Source organism: Rhineura floridana, chromosome 1 (genome assembly GCF_030035675.1).
Source record: "Rhineura floridana isolate rRhiFlo1 chromosome 1, rRhiFlo1.hap2, whole genome shotgun sequence".
NCBI lineage: Eukaryota > Metazoa > Chordata > Lepidosauria > Squamata > Rhineuridae > Rhineura > Rhineura floridana.
In genome coordinates, this window is record NC_084480.1 from 70929564 (window position 1) to 70945199 (window position 15636).

General features: G+C 38.9%; 1 protein-coding gene across 4 annotated transcripts in view; it reads right to left on the reverse strand.

Moving 5' to 3' along the window:
* Positions 1-15636, reverse strand: part of EFNA5 (ephrin A5) — a 344842-nt gene that overhangs the window by 68951 nt on the left and 260255 nt on the right. For all 4 annotated transcript variants that reach the window (XR_009762221.1, XM_061623612.1, XM_061623598.1 and 1 more), the window contains exon 2: positions 2682-2974. Coding sequence is in view for 3 of the 4 variants with exons in the window: in XM_061623612.1 (XP_061479596.1) it covers positions 2682-2974 (293 nt within the window). In the remaining variant the exon portion in view is untranslated. The remainder of the gene's footprint in view (positions 1-2681; positions 2975-15636) is intronic.

Here is a 15636-nt window from a genome sequence, read left to right on the forward strand (position 1 = left end):
CCACTGTGAGAACAGGATGCTGGACTAGATGGGCTGTTGGCCTGATATAGCAGCTTCTTATGTTCTTCTTTCCCTCCCTCCCTAAATAAAAATGTAAAGGTTCTCCACATGAAAACCTCTGGATGGATCTGCCTGATATTTGGCAGGCTTAATCTACTTTGTAAGAGCTCATTTGTCTGGAAATTTTATTTACTTATGTGAAAAAGAAAAAAAAACCAGCCATTTTTAGATTCCTTGTTATGGTCAACAGGGATAAAACAGTGCTTTGGATTTAACAGATCAAATTTGGACCCAAATAACAAATCAAATCAAAATGACACAGAGCAGACCCAAAACATATGAGATGCTTCAAAACACTACATATGCAAGGTGATTTTTGTGGTCACTGCACACCCCTAGTTATAGCTCACCTTAAATACCCCTGATTAGTGTTCTTGGTTGTTAGACAGAGTTTTCAGGTAGCAAAATTCACAGTAAGAAAATGCATAACCTATTGTTCACTGGAGTGGAATAAAGTTCTGAGTCCCTTAGAAACACAGACACAGGCGCCTTCAACGCCACCAATTATGCCGCCCGACAAGATCGGCCACACAGGGCCTTCTCTCAATCCCGCCAACAAAAACAGCCAGATTGGCGGGTACAAGAGAGAGGGCATTCTCAGTGGCGGCCCCCACTCTTTGGAACTCCCTCCCACAAGATCTCCGGCACGCCTCTTCTTTAAATGTGTTTCGGAAAGCCTTAAAGACCTGGCTCTTTCAGCAGGCCTTCGGGGTATCTGGGGAGGGTTAATTGTTATAACTGAAATGCCTCCTGCCCAGTTTTAATATTGTTGCTGTAGATGTGTTGTTTTTTATATTGTATTATTGTATTTTATCAATTGTATTTTAACTATTTTGTAAGTCGCCTAGAGTGGCCATTGGCCAGATAGGCGACGAAGAAATTAAATTTATTATTATTATTATTATTCTCCAACATCAAGGGGGATGTCTGATGCTTGTTTAAATGAGATCAGAACCATATGATGCAAGTTAATTCATTTCAGAATCATCTCCACTTGGCTAGGATTCCTTTCATATTTACTCACAGGATATGAACCAGAGTTTAGTTTTGACACGTTTCCACAAGACACATCTCGGAAAGTAAGCATTGAAACTATTCAACTGTTATAATTCCAATTTATTTTCATTACTCTGGCACGTGTAGAGAGTGTAAGAGTGAGAGTGAGTGCACACAAGCACAAGGAGGTACTGTTCCTGTGATGCCTGATTGCTTGAGTAGAAGAAGAGTCCATATATTGCAGCAAGAATGAATTTCCCTATTTATATTTAAGAAACATGGGGCCGAACGATTGAGGTAAAATTGATGCTACAAATTTAGTTAGATAATGGCTTCAGAGCAGGAATAACAGCTGAAAAAAATGGCTGCTGCGATGCTGAAACTAATTGTAAAATATCAGACTCTAGGTATGTTTGGTAGATGAAACAAGTTTGCTAAAAAATAGAAAAATAATTTTAAAGAGTTTGAGACCAGGAAACATAGCTCTGAGGTACTCAAAACCCCAGTTAATCTAGGGTTCCTCGTTTCCAACCACAAGCATTTTTGTATGTAGCTACAAGGCTGATGCTTTTTCTAGGATTTTTTTTCTTCCACTGCCTTACCTATACACCATAGCAGACTTCGAATCTCCTTGGGAAAATGCTTTGATAGTGAGGGAGCGTGTGTTCGTTTAACTGATGCAGGTGTGTGAACTCCTTCATAATAATTTGCTTGGAAACCTGCTCCCACTGCATTTTGTATCCCCCACATGCTCAAAGAAAAAGCTGCTCTGAGTAAAAAGTCTCCTTGGTTTGGTGAAGACTGCCATTTATCCTGACACATTATTATATTCTACAATGCTGGACTGTGGTATTTGCAGATATAGTATCTGCAAGTATTGCAGCATTTCCTCACAGATAACCATTTTTGTGGCACCAAGGACGTTTCAAAAAGCTTGTTTGAAAAATGAAAAGCATCTTGCATATCTGAAGTGAATAATTTGTTACTATACATTTACCCTGAGGATTTATTACACTTCTCAAACTGAGAAGTAGTTTAAACAAACAAACAAAAAACAAAATGAGAATATTTACTTAAGTTGAACAAATGTATTCTACAGTTTTAACACTAGCTCCTGCTCTGTTAACAAAATATAGAATCTTCAAAAGGGAGTAATATTGAAACTTTTTCATGGTTACAAGCACAGGGTTTACTCTTCCTCAATCCCTCAAAAAGTGTGTAGCTACTGTACTGTACAATCAAGAAGAGTTCTGGAACATCCCTTTACACTTTCATTTAATGTGATCCTCATAGTTGAAAAAATTACTACAATAATATTGTTCTTAAAACGCCTGTGAATTGGGGAAGGGGGAGGGGAGTAAGGAAAGCCTTCCTGAATAATCTCAACAGTGTTCATTTATTTCACCTCAATGCAGCTGGATATGCAGTTTCATGTGAGAAAAACACACACACATTAAAACTTGTTTTCATTCTCAAATTCCTGGTGATTTTATCTAGGGATCACAAGATCTACAAATGAATAGATACATATGTAGCACATACAAGGTAGCTCTTTGCGTAGGTGAAAAATTGCCACAGTTTCCTCCAGGTGCTATACAACAATATACGGATCTCCAAATACTCACAGATGTAGAAATATTCCCGGCCTGGCCTGAATTCAAATCCTAATGAGAAGGGAGTGAAGAGCTGGAATTTTTCTGAAAACTTCAATGGTCCATTTGGAGAGTGAGGCCGATTGCACTCCCATCTCTTGAATCCTTTGGAGGTATGATCACAGGAACTGTAGCCATCAAAGTTCACCATGTAAAGTATGTAGCGTTCAGTTTTATCTTCTGACACTGAATCCTCATAATGAGGACAGAATACATCCAAATAGTCATTGATACAGACATCAATATGGTAGTCACCCCGCTGGAATCTAAAAATAAAACCAAAACAAAACAGCTCAGGTAATATTTGTGACAAAAAATTCAGTTATTCAGTTAAAGTTAAACATATACATGCTTTCATATAATACAAATACCAAACGGGGGGGGGAGATAATTTCTGTACCACAACCGACACATTTCCTACAAACACTCATTCATCTTTTCTTACATTTAGTCAAGATCCAAGAAACCCCTGATATACGTTTGAAAGATTTTTGAAAAGCAATATACTGCCAAAGTACATAGGAGAGATACTGCTGCTCAGATAAAAGAATTCTAGGCTATGAATTATCAGCACTCACTTGACAGTTTGGAATGAGAGCCAGAGAAAGGCAGTACAAGGCACTTTTAGTGATGCACTTTTATTATCAGCTGTGGTAAGCAGCATTAGCTGCAACAGTAGTAAGGTTGGTTTTGCTGTCATTATCATAGTAGTGTAGGAGCTTAGTGCCAAGTAGGGCCAAAATATTTCACTCCCAACTACCAGCTGTATATTGCAGTTGTATGCATTGCATATGGAACCTTGCTCATCTCCTGGGAGACTCTCTTTTACAAACAGCCCAGATAGAGCAGTTTAGTCCCACTATGTTATATATGATTTTCTCACAATTAAATATGGACAGGATTGCATCTTTATGGTAAAACACCCATGGAATATATAAATATATCTTCTTTGAGATAGAAGAGAATCCCATCAGTGAAAGCTTTATTTTCACAGGCATCCCACATGGCATTGTGGAGATTCCATTCAAATGTATGCACAAACTTTCAGCCAACTAATCAGGATTGTGTGACAGGACCCACATTTCACCTAAATATGATTGCCTTCCAGGTTTTGAGTATCTTAGATATTATACAGCCATGAGAGTGGCTGCATACTATAGTCAGTAGGGATTTTTCGCGTTCTACCATGCTAAATGAAAATACCCCCCCACACCCCTTTCTGGTGCTTTCTATAGTCCCAATTCAAAACAAAAACTTACAAGTCTTATACTGTTGGATTCAGAATCGCTTTCTCTACAACTCTGAAAGTTTTCTTGGTGATACACCATCCCCCCACGGAGAATCCACAGGTTAAAGTGAAAAACAGGAGAGAGAAAAACAAGAAGCTGTTTGGACTTTTTTCTTGAGAAATACTCATGTTACCAAATTCTTCCAAGCTACACAGGAAGTGGATTGGACTGTGAAAGACCAACTCAAATGGTGTTTGCATTTTGACCAATTTGTAGGGCAGTCCAATATCTCAGAGAGGAGTTCAGGTCTCCTGCTCCCCTGATGCATTCACTATAGCTGCCCAATTTCCCTGCTTTTTAAAGTTTGATAGAAATAGCTGCGGGCTATAGGTACATTCTTAAACCGCAAAGTTTTTTGCCTATTAGTGAATAATATACTGGTTTAAAGTTATATTCTCATGCTTTTCTCAACTGCAATTCTCATCTGTAGCAGGAATGTACAAGTCAACAAAAGCTGTCTCATGAGCAGCATGTAAAGCCACATTGTACACCTGTGACACATATTCTACAGAGGTAAACGCTGACTTCTACCAGCTATTTTTTTCACTGTGTACTTATTCATTGCCACCATATTATCACTACCTGTGATTTCTATTCCTTGACAGCAGCCACTGTCAAGTGCACAGAGAGTAATAAAGACACTGTGACATATTTAACTAAAATGTCCCTTTTCACCTGAGGCACATGTTTTAAGCACCTGATGTACCTAAAATCTGCCAACTAGATCCTTCTGTCTAATTTGAGGGTAGGGGAAAGCAACTATCAACTAGCCTTCTCCAAGGATATATTCAGAGCAATCTATTCATCTCTACAATCATTTAGCTGCTATAAAATAGGTTTTTAACAGAAGAAAAATTGTGTAAGATGTGGGAACAAAAGCCTGATAAATCTAATTTTAGCCAGTGCACGTCATCAAAATTGCTACCTCCTGAAACCTAGTAAATGGACTTTATTTCAGATCTGCCATAACCACAAAGGTAAACTAGATATGATTCACTAATAGGCAAAAAACCCTTGTGGTTTAAGAACATACCTATAGCCAACAGATATTCTATCAAACTTTAAAAAGCAGGGAAATTGGGCAGCTATAGTGAGTGCACCAGGGGAGCAGGAGACCTGACCTCCTCTCTGAGATATTGTACTGCCCTACAAAACTGTCAAAACGCAAACACAATTTGGGTTGGTCTTTCACAGTCCAATCTACTTCCTGTGTACCTTGGAAGAATTTGGTAACATGTGCGTCTCAGCATATGGTGAGTGGTGGAAACACCTGCCATCTCCAAAGATGGAGAATTACATTTTTGGATGTTTGTTGATGTTCCTCTTATTTTGCTTCTTTCCCGTGTTACTAATGTTTCTACAGAGATTCTAACCTAGAAAATTATATTTCTCTCATTATTCATCATAGAAATCTGTGTCAAATTTATTTTTTATTAATTTCAAAGTATTTTTATTGGTCAGTGTCACATGATGGTGAAGACAGCCTTTTGTGTTTCAAACCGGAGGTTATGTTCTATTTCTATTTGGGGTGCATTAATAGTTGAATCTGAAACTGCCGTTTGATGTAAAATCAGACTGATTACAATATGTTGCTACTTCAGCAATGACTCTAGCTGTTGGAAAAAACAAACTTGGCCTGCCCAAGATGCTTTTTTCAGCCTGCTATGCTTAAACCATTCCACGTATGGAAAGGTGGGCATAGTCAATTAAAAACACAGACCATACCTAGAAATTTGATAGAATATATTTCACCTCCCACTGTTTTATCTTGTGTAAACTGAGACACTCCTCATGTCCACTGGAGACTATTCTGCAGAATAGTCAGTGTCATTATTCCACAATTGTTTTTGGAGATTTTGCAAAGTGTTACTGTACTTCACAAATTCACAGAAACAAAAGCAAAAGAAAATGATTACCATAGGAAACTTCACTAAAATTGCAAAGTAAATCAAACATATTTAAAGACTATCTGAACTATATCAACTGTCTTAAAAATGTTGCTTCCCCCCTGCCAAAAATAAGACCAGCATAGCACATGTCTTGTTTCTGTTATTTGGGCTGATTGCAGGTGTTGCCACCACTCACCATATGCTCAGAGGCATATGTTACCAAATTCTTCCAAGCTACACAGACTGAAAAAGACCAACCCAACCCAACCCAACTTGTGTTTGCATTTTGACAAATTTGTAGGGCAGTACAATCTCTCAGAGATGAGGTCAGGTCTCCTGCTTCCCTGGTGCAGTCACTATAGCTACCCACTTTCCCTGCTTTTAAAAGTTTGATAGAAATATCTGTTGGCTATAGGTACATTCTTAAACCGCAAGGGTTTTTTTTGCCTATTAGTGAATTTCTCTGCTTTTTAATCTGGGAGATAAAAAATTAGATCCTGTGCAAGGTTGCTGAGAATGGATTGATCATTTGCATGCTTACTGAGTTCCATGGGATTTACTCCCTGGCAATCATGCTTAGCATAGGTGAAACTGACCATGGGGGGATAGGGAGGGGAGGAGAAGGAAACTCAGAGGGAGGGGAGGAGGAAGGGCAGAGGGGAGGAGGGGGATGGGAGCAGGGAGGTGGGAGGTCTGATCATTTGTATGCTTATTGAGTTCAGTACGATTTACTCATGTGCAAGCATGCTTAGTATAGGTGAAACTGACTATGGGGAAGGTGGAGGAGGAGGCTGGAGTGGGCAGGGTGAGGAAGAAGAAGGAAGAGGGGAGGGGAGAATGAAAGCAGGAAGGGAGAGGGAAAGAGGGGAAGGGAATGAGAGGAGTGAAGGGAAGAGGAAAGGCAGGTCTGATCATTTGCATGCATATTGAGTTCAATGGGATTTACTTCCATGCAATCATGCTTACAATAGGTAAAACTGACCATGGAGGAGAAGGGGGAGTGGGACAGGAGGGGGGAGTGGGACAGGAGGGGGGAGTGGGACAGGAGAGGGAAGGAGGAAGGGAGGGGAAGGAGGTGTAGGTGTAGGTGGGGGGATTGGAAGGGGAGGGGAGAAAGGGGTGAAGAAAGGGGAAGGGGCAAAAAGGATGGGATAGGAGGAAGGAGGAGGAGGAGGAAGGGAAAACAGGTTTGCATGCTTTGTGAGTTCAGTGGCATTTACCCCTGTACAATAATGCTTAGGATAGGTGAAACTGACTTGGGGGTGGGGCAGGAAAGGGGGAAGGGGAGAGGGAAGGGAGGATATTGGTTGGTTGGGCACTGGGTAGAGGAAAAGCCCTTTTCCTTTCCAAAAGAAAAACATTATGAACAATGTCATTGCTTTTCAGGGTTTCCCTCACCTTTTTATTCTACAGCAAGCACATGTAGCCTCCCACTCAAATTTAAACCAAAGCTGTCACTGTACACATCCACATCAGACCTTTATTCCACTTTAGACAGTCATGGCTCCCCCCAAAGAATCCTGGGAAGTGTAGTTAGTGAAGGGTGCTGGGAGTTGCTAGATGCCTTGTTCCCTCACAGACCTTTAATCAGAGCAGCTGACTGTTAAACCACTGTGGCCACTGGAGCTCTGTCAGGGGAATAAGAGTCTCCTCTCAGCACCCTTCACAAACTACACTTCCCAGGATTCTTTGCCATGACTGATGTAAAGGGCTGGTGTGTGCGTGTGGCCACCTGATTAGCCAAGCCAAACAGCTGTGAGTCTGGCTTTTAGAACTCAAAAATATTATATGTTATCTTCACTAATAGGCATAGAGGTCTCCTATCAACTCTCAACACCCTTCACAAACTACACTTTGCAGGATTCTTGGGGGGAAGCCATGACAGCCTAAAGGGAAATAAATGGCTGGTGTGGGTGTGGCCACCTGATTAGCCAAGCGAAACAGGTGTGAGTCTGGCTTTTAGAACACTGATTGTTGGTTCTTGCTGAGCATGCCTGACATTATAATAGACTTCAATGTTAAATTTCTTAAATTAATAAAAATCAGCCATGCATTTTTTAAACTTTTAAACTGCAGAATGAAGGTCAGAGTGTGGGGCAAGGGCAGTAATAGGATTACAGGTACTCTGTGAATATGGCTGATTTTTAACTAATTTCAACAGATTATGAGAACTCTTGACAGAAAAAAGTCCAAAAGGGGTCTGGTTTTCTCTCTCTCTTTTTAGACTTTGAACCTCGGTTCTCTCTGACTGTTTTGTGAATCGCCATGAAAACTTACAGGATTGTTAAGCAAGCGCCTCTGAGTTTGGGACTATATGTTTTGTAAGGTTTTGTTCTGAAATGTGCTTATGGGAATCAGCAGAATGGCATGGGGATATTTTTAATTTAACAATACAGAATGCAAAAAATCCTTGCTGGCTATAGTATACAGCCACTCTTGTGGCTGTATAATTAGAGATTTCTGTTACTGGAATTCCTAATGTCTTTTTCTCTGACAAAAAAAGAGTCATGAGGATCCTCAGTCTTGGTCAGGGTTAAAGGATGTTTAACCCTTCTTCCTGTGATTTTTACCCTCTGAAAACTCTCTTCTCTGAACCTGCTACTTGCCCTCTGTGTTTCCATAAGTTTTACCAGTGGGAAATACAGCAGCTTTGTTGAGGGACTGACAAATTTCAGAAAGAAATGATTACCTCCCCTTCCCCCATGCCATAGCTGTGATCATGAACAGGTAGAAGAAAAAGCTGCCTTCTTGTTCCATGCTTATAACATTTATAAAAATATTATAGAAAATAAATTGCCTTTGAATTGGTTCTTTCTCCTTACTGGTAACTGAATGACTTAAAAGTTTCAAACACTTATGTGTCTGTGTGTCATCTCTGTGTGTGCGTGCGTATGCATGTGCTCAAGCACCTGGCCAATAGAGAAAGGTGAACACATGTAATGATACCAGAAGTAGGAAAACCCTAATTTTATATAATTCTGATTTTGTATATCTGTGAATGTCATCACGGAACTTTACAAAAATAAACTTCAATGGCCCTTAATGATTTTTCCCCTGATGGGTTGCAATATAACCTTCAGAAGTAACACTCTACAGAGCTAGAGGGAATGGCAGAGAAATACTGTGGACCCAGTGAAGCTTTGAATATGAGTAAGATGAAGACCTTGTTTGCATGTAACTCAAAACCATACTTAAATTTACAGAGATGAGACTAAATGAGCCCAAGCAAAGGACTGGGTTCAAGTGCTCCACTTTCCTCTCCAATGTGGCTAGAAAGACTTCAGTCAGATGTTTCAGTTTTAACAAATCTCAGCTTAGCCTTCCATTCAAACCAGGGATCTTGGTTTAAAATACATTCTGGTAAATTTCATAACAATCCAACCCTAACTTTGTGAAGCATGCTTTTTTAAACTAATCTTTATTTTCTTCTTAATGATTAATTTTTGGCAATGGTACTTTACTTACTGTTACAATGATCTGCCTTTACTCCTGCTTATCCATCTACAACTTCTCTTACACCAAAGCCTTCATCACTCAAAGACTGGATAGGGATATCTTAAGCTTCTCCCTTCCACTGCATGACAGTGTTTCCTTAGTTAAATCTGTCTGACAGGATTCCAAGAAAATATCCAATTTATACCTCTTTCCATCCTTGAGAATAGTGAGAATGACTCCCAAGCACCCATCTCCAACGGTTTCCGTTTTTAGTATTTAGTATGTTGCCTTCATTGGAACATCATGAAGATCTATGTGTACACATCTAAGCTGAACTTTGTGGCTTGATTAATGTCTTAGGTTTGCTAGATGCTAAATTTGTGTTTTATTTTATAATGTATCTGGCTTATCTCTCCTCCTTTCTTAACCATTACTCTTCTTTTTTAAAAAAACCTTATCATTTGGGATTCTGGAGATTGGCTGGTTGTTTAGATTGCTACAGCTTGTCTTCCATGAGCCAGGGTGCTCAGCAAGACACTTAAAGGTTTCTGCAAACAGAGAACAAGGAGATGACATGATGACTCTGACGTCGGGCAGCAAATGCAGCAAGTTTGCTGGTAGTTTCTCAACTTCATGGGGCTGTGGGGCCTTCTATATTATCAGTTAATCACAGCAATATTTGGGGCAGCAATAGAAGGGGCAGAGAAGAAAGGGGAGATTTATTCCTACTCCCACTGGATGTTTGTAACAATCCAATGTAAGTACTCATGCGAATGGTCACTAATTAAAGCTATTTGTTATGGAGATTATACATTTCATATTTCATTTTACTATTATCAGGCAATTTTAAATTCTTGCCAAAAATAATATTAGAATTATATCTGAAATTTTAGAATATTAGAATTATATCTGAAATTTAAATATGTTGATTAGCAAACAGAAAGCCAAGTTTACTGGATTAAAGCTAAAACTCATTATTTCCTTCCAAAAAATCCATCCTAAACTCAAAGGAAGCACGTTTTAGCATTTAGAGACTACAAATAAGGAAGAAGCAAAAATAGCCAGTTATCAGAATGAGACGAAAGTTTCAGTTTAAACTTATTTACCTGCTCTGAGCGAACAGTGAGAATTGCAACTGTGTTGGGAAGGGGAAATTAGTTTATAAATGTGTTTGGGAAGAAGATGATAAAACAGTAGGCTGTGTTTGTGATATAAGCAGTACCCTCCTCACATTTTGCCAGAATGCAAACCATACTCACAGAGACTATCAGATATTCTTGTTCTTTTCTCATTTAAGCCTTGATCTCATAGTTTTCCTTGTACAGGATGCAAATAAGTTCACAAAAGTCACTAGTCTGGGCAGTTAACTTCTTGCATGCCTGTCTCATGTGCAGACATTAAAACACACACACACACACACAGGTGAGACTGTAATTTAAGGAAGGAACAAGCCAGCCTTTTCTTCAGAACAGATATGGTAGAGAGCTAAAATAAAATTCCAGAACCACAAGATTTTTTTCAAATAATGCATTTTGCCTTCTTAGGTTATCTGTTACACACAAGAAAACACACTGCTACTGTTCAAACAAAATTAACCTTTACATTCAGTCAGGTGACATTCATACAATGTCATGGAAACTTGCACACTACTGAGTTAGGTAATATAAAGCTCTAGAGTAAAGCTTTCAAGAATCATGACAGACTGAGACAGTTAAGTAGCTTCTAACTCAAAGTATCTCCATTGCAAGCAAATAAGAATTCATTACACAAAGCTTATACTAATACCAAGCCAGCAGAGATTGGTTCAGAGCATCATCAGTTGTAAGCATACTTGCATTCCAGACATTTCATATTTGTTTCAGCTGCAGGAATACTGAATATGGGGTAAACCGCCTGATGCTTTCAACCAAAGAAATATACAAGACTGACAAAATGTTTTGAAATTAATTCTTATGCTCTGGTGTTTATCCATCATTACAAAAGGCAGGCACAGCTAGTGCCATGTGCATTTTTTCATAAGTGTAATTCTGAAGCATATGTGAGTCCTGTCTTGAATTTAATAAACTTTCTTGGCTATGGATATAAAAGGTCTGCTTAACTAGATATTTAGAATGCAGTAGCATTTTTTTTCATGCTGCTCTCTCTTTCACGTTCGTCACCTTTTTTAGAAAAATAAACACTGTAAAGTCCTGGCAAAAAATAGCTCCACTGACACTAATTGCCCATTATCATATAGATGGATAAAGAGTGGCAATAACTTCTGCTTGTGGCTTCTCCCATACAAATCATATATATTAGTCATATTCTGTTTTAAAGTGCATATCCTAGCAGCAGTACCTCTGCTTAAACCTGCACTCTATTTTCAGTTCTCGTCTTTTACAGAGAATTTGCTTTACAGAAAATGGAGAAGCCTGCTGTTTAACATGAGCATATCAGAAGTATTAGAATGCCATTCTAGCTCAGACCTCAGAAGTGATCCAAAAAGGATATCCTATTTTTTTACCCCTTGCAAAAGAACATTAATTTATTAATGAATTATGGAAATATTCAATATATATGCTTCAAACCTACATTTACCTAAGATTCATTGTACAAGGTCGAGTACCTTCCCCAGTATCCACCATCTCAGACTCTACTATCAGCAGGTGAGATCTTGGTGGTGGTGCTGCCTGGTTGGCACTGACCCTTGACAGGGCCTTCTCAGTGGCAGTTCCCTATTTGTAGATGTCGCCTAGTGAGAATTCAAACCCATAAACCATCCAACATTTGGGATATCAAATACTACCCACTCTGAGCTTTCCAGAAGAATCATCACTTCATTATTCTTTTGAACAGCTCAATACATACATTTTCATTTTTCTCAGTACTGTCTCCTACATAATGATTTAAAAGCTAGAGGTTGGTAATCAAGCTGAAGGATAAAACAATTTATTTAAAGATACTGCAAAATAGTGCTTGGGTCTATCATTTGGATGCTTAGAATTTATACAAAAGCACTATTTCTGAAATACCCATAAACAAACCCTTAAAAAAATCCTGCTCCTTTTGTCAGAATTGCCACACAACCCAATAAACTGTTCTCAGGCAGTGCCAAAAACATCATTGATTCCAATTCAAAGAACAATGGAATAATCAGGCAAAGTATTAATTTCAGCTCTATTCACTAAAAAAAAAGTAATACATTCTTTTAGTTGAGAAGAAAGCATATCGGAAATGAAATTCCATTTTGCAACTTTAAAAAATATAAGGTAGAGCAAAACAAATTAAGTTAGCAAAGGACCAGGATGGGTGTAGCAAAGGACAAGGGTGGGGTGTCCCCCCCCCCAGATTGTCTAATGTTAGGGACCAAAACAGTTAAGGTCTTGTACTTCTGCAAGCAAATATCATGGCGCACAACAACACTACTCAATCGTGCTTAGACCAGGAAAGCACTGTATGAGGGAGAGGGAAAGTTTTGCCTTTTGTCATTAAGTACTCTCTATTCAATTACTATTTATCTGGGTAATTAAACACTGGAAAAGGATGCCAGGCTAATTGTTAGATTATGATAATTACCTGTCTCTGTTATGCTGCAAAGATCAAAATAAAACATGGTCACAGGCATAGAGCTGCGGCTGCTCTGTAATTGTCAGGCTTCCATGGCAAGTCAGGCCGTTTATTACTTGTTCATTACAAATCAGGCAGAGCAGCTTATCATTTGTTACTTCTCTCCTTTTTTTTCCCCTTCACTTGCTCTGCTGGAAACAAAACTCCCAAAAGATTGCGCCAAAGCTATTGCCTCTGACTGGCCCACTTCCATCACAATTATACAGCTGAGCAGAATCAGGTCCCTACACTTGAGAGACTTCATCAGACTTGAAATTACTGCCTTGTAATAGACTGCAACAACCTATCCCACTTGTAAGAAGAGCCAAAAAGCTACCCAATTTTCATTTGTATCAATGAGCCAACCTCTTATTCCTATTGTAACCCTGCATGGACAGCTGAATGCCTCATACTAGTTGGATCATAGAAGTGGGATGCAATCAGCAATAATGGAAGGGGAAAACTAGTAATAATTTATTGCAGAAATGAGCATTGAGATCCCTTTCTATATTAGTTCACAGAAAACAGTATAAAGATTTATCAGATTCGACTTCAATCAACCTAGCCTTTAAACAGTTAAATAAAACCCATATTGTCTTACCAAAACTTCAGTTCTGCTTCTAATTATTTAGAATACTGAAATATAAGATATAGGGAGACATACTATGGAACAATGTACACAGAGCTACATACACAGAAAGTGGATGCCCATATCAGTAGCCCCTTCATACAAACTGCAGCACAGGGGCAGGAATAGCCCCCATTTAAAAAGGTACAGTAATTGTTAGTAGGAAAGATGATTTATTTATTTATTTATTACATTTATACCCCACCTTTTTTTCATGATAGAAACCCAATGTGGCTTACATATGGTTCCCAGGCAATCTCCCATCCAGGCACTGACCAGACCTGACCCTTGAATCATTCCTATTACAGTAATATATTGAAGCCAAAATATTTACAAAAAAAGGTATTACTTCATTTTCATATCCAACAATGAAAAAAACCCTGCCAATGCTGGGCAATCAATCAAAACCTACTTGCTTTGTCTACCAATAAGACTGATTAAAGTTGTGCAACCTTAATTTTATGCATGTCTTTGCATGCAACAAGATACCAACAATGCAGGAGCATCCTCTGTATCTTTCTCATGAGGAGACATTATTTTTATTGCACTGTGATTTAAAGACGGAAGGAACTCAATAAGGGAAACAACTCAGAAATTTTAAACAAAAGGAGAAACTTGGGTTTGAACAGAATAGTGGTGAAAATGCCGTGTGTGCAACAGCATCTGAAAAGCTGTTAACGAACCTTGCCATTTTCCCATCAAAACCAAGTAACTTTAAGGAGGATCTATACTGCATGTTGGTTTTTTTACATCCTAACAAACAGCAGCATCTAAATGAAGTTAAGTATAATGACTTTTATGGAGTCATTTCTTAGAAATGTGTTTGTTTCTTGAATTATCTGTGGTTCATTCTCATATTCATAACTTTTTGTACAGCTGGCTCTTGTATTACAACCAAACACTTCAGAAAGCAATATACACAGGGACACTGTAATCATTAAACATAAATGTTTAACACACCACAAACACAATCAACATTTATTTCTATAAATCTAGCCACTTTGGTGCCAACTGGGCTCCTGCTGGGAGGAAGGGCGGGATATAAATAAAATAATAAATAAATAATGGAGCACCTTTACACTATTAACTCTGTCCTTTTAGAAATCTTCCTCCTCTCCTCTCCCTTCCCTCTTTTCCTTTAACAAAACTGCACTGTCCAAGAGAATGTACAAGAAAGGCAACAGCTCTTCAGTGTAAACACAGATAAACCATCTCTTGATCTTTGGGACTTTTTGTTCCACCCTTAAGAACAGCACACTTGTCCAGGCTTCAGGGCTTCAGGAGCACAGTTGTGCCAAGGCACATGGAGAATAAAGCAAGAGGGCAATAAGGGGCATATGCTATGCAACATGTCACAACATCAATTCCAAAGAGATCAGGCTCTCATCCTCAAATTCTCCCAGTTTCAATAGCTTCAGTGCTGCAAAGGCAACCGCCACCTGACTATTGATTTTTCATTGCTGTGGACATTTAATGTAGTCAGAGGGATGGAGAGAAGTGGGTGAGGAAAGGGTATAAAAGGAGTTCTTATTCTATCAAAGGCATCATTTAGACTTATGAACTGAACTTTAGTATTGATGACCTGAGTCACATAAACTGCAGGGTATTGCTTCCAAAGAGATAGCAAAGTCTGCCAGCGATTTGTTAGTTTGTCTTCAAACTACAGAAAGTCAACACCTGAGCCTATACCAACCTTTTTGTCATGCTGATTTATAGATATGCACTCTTAGGAATTTAAGTTCCCATGAATTTCAGTTATTTCCTCCAGTAGTGCTTAGGGTCTGATTCATAACATTTATTCTACTTATCTTTGGCTGAACAGAGGAAGTTCACAGAATCGTAGAGTTGGAAGGGGCCTATAAGGCCACTGAGTGCAACCCTCTGCTCAGTGCAGGAATCCAAATTAAAGCATACCCAATTGGTGGCTGTCCAGCAAACTCTTGAATGCCTCCGGTGTTGGAGAGTCCACCACCTCCCTAGGGAATTGGTTCCATTATTGTACCACTCTTAATAATAATAATAATAAATTTTATTTTTCAGCCGCCTATCTGTCCGGGTTACGGACACTCTAGGCGACGAACAACAAGAATAAAAGCAATACG